The sequence below is a fragment of the Lupinus angustifolius genome, chromosome LG10 (genome assembly GCF_001865875.1).
Source record: "Lupinus angustifolius cultivar Tanjil chromosome LG10, LupAngTanjil_v1.0, whole genome shotgun sequence".
Classification (NCBI taxonomy): Eukaryota; Viridiplantae; Streptophyta; class Magnoliopsida; order Fabales; family Fabaceae; genus Lupinus; species Lupinus angustifolius.
The window spans coordinates 6,665,726-6,672,230 of record NC_032018.1 but is presented as its reverse complement, the minus strand read 5'-3'; the positions used below and the strand labels follow the sequence as shown (position 1 = coordinate 6,672,230).

Here is a 6,505-nt window from a genome sequence, read left to right as displayed (position 1 = left end):
TACTTGTGACCATATATAGATGGCACACAATATGGGCCCTAAATATCAGCATGCAAAATGTCAAAACAATGTGAGGTAAGATATGTGCATATATTAAAAGGTAACCTTCTTTGTTTAGCTATGTGGCAAACATGGAAAAGAGTAATATCATGAGCAGTATGAATATAAGGGGAAATGTTTTTAAGTTGAATCAAAACATGAGGAGGAGTATGTCCAAGTCTAAGATGCCATAAGCAATTGTCATTATTTTATTTAACAAAATCAATAGTAGTAGAGTAATGTCCTATAAAATGCCTAAAATTGTGTAAATCTATCAAGAAGAGCCCTTGATGTGGTCTAGCTGAACCAATCATCCTCTTGGTATGGTTCTGCAAAATTAAACATTTATGGTAAGAGGAAATGAAATGGCAGTGGAGAGTGTGCATTATCTTATTCACTGAAAGCAAGTTAATATGAAATTGTGGAACAAACAAAACATATGTTAATCTTAAAGTTGGAGTGAGGAAAACAGTTCATGAAATGCAGGTAGACACTTTGTCACCATTAGGCAGGGAGATGGGTATGGGTGCTATAGACTTATAGTTTTGAAATTTGTGTATATCATTGGTAATATGGTCTGTAGCACTTGTGTCCATGATCCAACAAGATTTGATATTACCTAGTGAGGCAGGGATAATCTTGGTTTGAATGGAAGAGTTAATAGTGTGATCTCCTGTCATTGCATTATGCATCAGGTCCAGAATACTCTAAACTTGCTCATCTATGAACACTTTGCTGGTTCTTGATTTAGGTGGCTGTAATTGATTGCCTTCACTACCTTGGTCCAAGGGGAAGCCAATTGCATGATTTGCCATCGTAGTGGATTTTTTGTTCTAGTATCCAGGGGGATATCCATGCTTAATAAAATAGGTGTCAATGGTGTGGTTAGTTCTTTGGCAATGGGGGCAGAATTTGTTCCCTTGATTTCTGCCTCCACTATTGAATCTAGGTTTGTTTCCTCTATATGTGTTGCTTCCTCTTCCTGGGTTATTGCTGGTATTGTTGCTTGGGGTCTTGTAAGTTTCTTGTCTGGTGCTAAGGGTTAAGGCCCTATTTTGAGGTTCTGGATCAAGGAGGGTTGGAATATTGAATTGTCTATCTTCTTGACTTAATAGAGAGAGATCCATACTAATATTAGGCAAGGGATCAAGAATCATTATCTAAGATCTGACTTGAGCATATTGCTTATTCAGGCCCTTTAAAAATCTGATTACATAACTTTGTTCTTTATCGCCTTTTACTAGGGGAATTACTCCACAAGTGCATGGGATGGAGCATGTACAGTTATGAATTGGCATGAAAGTTTCAATTTCTTCTCAAAGACTCTTTAACTCACTAAAATATTCGGATATTGTGAGATTACCTTGATTCAGGTAATAAAATTCATAGAGCAACTCTGAAATTCTGAACATATCATCTTGGGAGAACCTATCTTGGAGATCCTTCCAAACCGCAGCAACTGAATCGATCCATAAGATAGACTTGACAATTGATTCCTCCATTGAACGTTGTATCCATGAGAGCACCATATTGTTACATCTTTTCCATAAATCGTGTAGAGGGTCACCTGGTGGTGGTTGCTTCAAGGTTCTAGTGATGAACTTCAACTTGTTCTTGGAATCCAGTGAAAGCTCCATAGCTCGAGCCCAAGAGTGATAATTGCTTCCATCGAAAGAGAGGTTCGTCGAGTCAAGGAGAAAAGGGAGAGGAGAGTTTGGGTAGAGGAACCAGAGCATTGAATGCTCTAATACCATCTTAGAGAGAATGCACAGCGGAAGAAAGAGAATGCAACAGAAACTTACAGAGAGAATGCTTGAGAGAGAAAATAGAATTGAATTAGAAAGTTGTTAACTAACTAAACTAATCTACCAACTATTAATAGAAATATTGCAACAACAAAAAAAGAAGAGAAAGTGGGCTGAAGAAGAATAAGCCAAAAACCAAAAGAGAAGGGAAAAAGCTCAATAAGCTACAAACTTAAAGTAACTGAAATAATAAATAAAGAAAGTAAGTCATAGTTCCTTGAGACTTAAGGTAAGAAAGAAAGGAAATTAACAAGATGTTCGTAGAACATCAACATATATGAAATGAAAATCAGAGGAGGGCAAGGTAATACGACAACCAAAGTAGGGCAAGGTGAAGTATTGTAAGTGAGAGAACAAGTTTGAAGGAAAAAAAATGTAAGTCTGTAATGATGAGAGCTAAAAGATAAATATAAAACTATTATTAAGGTTTTAAATATTTAACTTTTGTGTGACCAATTTGAGCTTTGACACTTAAAGTGATACAAAGTGTGAGATATAAGATATTTTCCTCATTTTTAAGATAATGTTGCCATCTTGAACAATGATTTTAGAATATTTCTTAACATCCCCATGAAGAAAATGATAAATAAAAAAGTCTCTCGTTCATTCTCATTCGAATGTTCCATTAAAACACATGTTCTTAATAAGAATATTGAATTACACTAAATTTATTGTATTTTTCTAGTATCTATTTTATCTCTCTTTAACTATTAACTTTTCCATTATTATACAAATTAAAAAATGTTAAATAAAGATAAATGTAAAGGACAATCATTAATACTTCAGAGAATAAATGATCTTTTCATATTAAGAGATAACTTATCTCCTTGAATTCATTCAATATTTGACATGTGTTTTTTTCTTTTAGAAGTTTTCATTTTAATATATATTATAAAACAAAATAAGATACATGTAAAACAATAAGTGAATTTAAAGAAATAAAATAATTATCTTCTGAAACGATGAAATATTTTCTTCTAAATACTTTATTAAGGTTCTAAATAAACTAATATTTGTTCTTATTTATTATCACATTAAAAAAACAAGTCTATCAAAAATTTATTGTGTTTTTTTTAAGATAATAAAATATTTCATCATATTAATGAATAAATTATATCCTTCAACTACTAAAATTATGATATTTATTATTCTTTTAATTTTTAAAAATATTTTTATAGAAAATAATTAAATATATCATATATCGTATTTTAGTTAATTGGAAAGATTGATATTTTATTTTCTATTTCTAATGTATTAGGATGTATTCTATTGATTATGTAAGAGAGTAAGACTATAGGTGAAACTATTTTCAATGAAAATGTAGTTTTGGATAAAAAACATGCCAATTCAAAGGAAAGAAAGCATGTTTTTCCAAAATGGAAACACAACACTCACCCTCAAAACAAGACAAAACGCAAGTTCAACAACATGTCTGTCCACACACAATACATATTAATTTATTCACATGATGATGCGATTTGTGATAGGCCAAAACATGTAATTGAAGATTTTATATGACACGTGGGATTCATTGATTAGCTACAAATCCAGTTAGGCTCTTCTTTCACACCAACCATATTCATCGAGTCTTTAGTCAATGAGCATCAACATTCAACACAAAGGGACAAAAAGGATAAAATAAAGAACACGTAGGGGTACTTTCGACATTCCACCTACCACTACCTTTTCAAGTTTCAACAGAACCTCGACCAAAAAGAATCTCAGTGAGAGAGAGAGAGAGAAAAAAATTGAGAATTCGAAAACCCTAATTTTGAGGAGAATGGTAATGGCTTCCTCCAAGGAACGCGAGACCTTTGTCTACATCGCCAAGCTTGCGGAGCAGGCCGAGCGATACGAAGGTTTGGTTTCTTCCTCGTATGTAATTTTTCACGTGCATGTAGATTTGTTTGATTTTTCGGACACGTGATTTCGCGATTACTTCTTTCAAGTTGTTTTGAGTAAATTTATGCAATTTTCATCGATTTTAGATAATTCATAGTGTAAAAATTTAAATTTTTCACCAAATTTGGTCTATTGTTTACTATTTACTGTCACTTTCCATGCAAATAGAGCAAAGGAGTTGGATCTGTTAGGGTTGGTAATTTAGGGCTTAGAACCCTGTGAGAGGAATATATTATTCCATTTCTGCTTTTCATTTCTTTTTAAATTTTTACCCATTTTCTGTGTTTTTGCTTTATTGGAAAAATCTTGAAAAATGCATTTAAGTATAAGTAGTGGGCATGTGAATTCTTCAAACTTTGGTGCTGCAGGTTGAAGTCATGGCAAGTTACTTAAGCATGTTCAAGTATTTTTCATTGATGAGAGTAAACTATCGATGCTTAACAAAAATACAGTAAACTATCAATTTAATCCTTGAAAGATTATGAGCATGTGAGATAGGTCCTTGAAAGGTTCTTTGTCACCAATGAAGATCTATTAGTTATTGTTAAATCAATGTGTTTTGTCTAATTTGTGGCAGAGATGGTGGATTCAATGAAAAACGTTGCTAATCTTGATGTTGAGCTAACAGTTGAAGAGGGGAATTTGCTTTCTGTCGGTTATAAGAATGTGATTGGTGCTCGCAGAGCCTCATGGAGGATCATGTCTTCCATAGAGCAAAAGGAGGAAACAAAGGGAAATGAAATAAATGCGAAACGAATTAAGGAGTATAGGAACAAGGTTGAGTCTGAGCTTGCAAACATCTGTAATGATGTTATGAAAGTGATTGATGAACACCTTATACCTTCAGCTACAGCTGGTGAATCAACTGTGTTTTATTATAAGATGTGAGCATTTGTGTCTCATTCTCTAGTATAGATTTGTTTTTTTTTATTTGTGCAAGATGACTATGATATGTTCAAATTTTTTGAATGCAGGAAAGGTGATTATTATCGTTATCTTGCTGAATTTAAGTCAGGCAATGAGAAGAAGGAGGCTTCTAATCAATCAATGAAAGCATATGAGGTGAAATTATATATTCTTATAGCTTGAGGTTTCAGTTTATATAACATTTATACCCGTTTCTAACTTATAGATGGTTATTTGCTGGGTTTATTAAAAATATGTGTTGCATGTCCTAAACTTCTTTACTGTTGACATCTGACAATCACTAGCTAGTAATATGCATCTCATACAAAAGTTATTTTGTTTTGTTTATTGCAGGCTGCTACCACTACAGCCAAGGCTGAATTACCCCCCACCCACCTCATCTGATTGGGTCTGGCATTAAATTTCTCAGTTTTTTATTATGAGATCTTGAATTCACCAGAGAGGTTTGTAGGTTTTGTTTGCATTTCAAATCATGATTTTAGATTGGTATATTCGTACCTATGGTGGGAGATTGTATTTCCCTTTTTCCAGGGCCTGTCATCTTGCAAAGCAAGCTTTTGATGAAGCTATTTCAGAGCTTGACACCTTGAATGAGGATTCTTACAAAGATAGCACCTTGATCATGCAACTTCTCAGGGACAACCTTACCTTGTGGACATCTGACATCCCAGAAGATGGAGGTAATTATTCGTGAAGATTTATAGGAAAATGTGGTTTATTATTACTATAGGTTTATTTTTCATATAAAATATTTTATAAATGTCCATTAAGATGTGTAACAAGAGATCAGATAGGTGTTTTGAGTGTGACTTGGGCAACATGTCATGTACAACAAGGATAATACTGATGGGTTTGATATGATATTTTATGATGCTAAGTTATAGTTGAAGTCACTGCAATAGCTTGATTTATGCTAAACATATGTCTTTTATGATAGCATAACTAGTATTAATTGGTGAAGTCGTTCATCTTGTTTTTGCATTTATTGTATGAAGTTATTTCCTTTTATACTCTTCTTTCCTATAATTGTTTGCTACATTTTTATCGCCTGCTGTTACAGAAGATGCCCATAAGGTGAATGGCATTGCCAAGCTTGGTGGAGGTGAAGATGCAGAGGTGGGTAATTCTTTCTTACTCGGTAGCTTTCGACCTTTAGTTTTAGTTATGTTTGGTTGCTTTAACTTGTTCATATATTTACGTTTTTTGCAGTGATGGCTGGTAGGACCTCCCTTAGGATTTGATGCATGTGTTCCGGAATTAAACGGGAGGGTTGATTACCCATCTGTGTATTAACTAAAGATAGGATTCTGTTGTTTCTTCTTTCTCATTGTTTCTTGTTGATTGGCCACACTTCCCAGTTCCCAACAGGGGAAAGGGAAACTTCATTTGTACTATATATTGTTGTCTGTTTTTATTTGTGTGGTATCTGGAAATGGCTTGTTTCATTCCTAAGTCTTTCCTCCTGTATGTGGGGGATTGACTGATGAAGATTGCTTATGGTGTGTATTTCCTGTTCCAATGAAATGCTACAACTTTATATGGAGATACTGCTTTATTGAAGGTTGATTCTTCCGCTTCAAGAATAATTGAAGATTGATACATAGATAATACATGGTATTTTGACTTGAAAAATTGGAAGCGTGTGTGCGTGTGTGTGTCTTAATCACCTTTGCAATCTGTTCTGCCACATTCTCTTTGTTTGTGACAATATGAAAGAAGTTACACATGCATTAATTCAGATCTGATTTGAGTTCTATTAATTTTAAGTGGGGGTGTATATTTTTATATTAAAATATAAGCAAACAATTCTAGAGTCATTTAATTAGCCACCA

General features: G+C 33.6%; 1 protein-coding gene and 1 pseudogene across 1 annotated transcript; one reads left to right on the top strand and one right to left on the bottom strand.

Annotated features, from left to right (window-relative positions):
- Positions 1,356-1,793, bottom strand: LOC109357986. The gene has a single exon (XM_019602055.1). The coding sequence runs from the start codon at positions 1,791-1,793 to the stop codon at positions 1,356-1,358; it is 438 nt and encodes a 145-aa protein (XP_019457600.1).
- Positions 3,537-6,237, top strand: LOC109358749 (annotated as a pseudogene).

What these genes read in the sequence shown, in the direction of transcription:
- LOC109357986 (XM_019602055.1), bottom strand. Translation starts at nt 1,793, where the DNA reads ATGGTATTAGAGCATTCAATGCTCTGGTTCCTCTACCCAAACTCTCCT.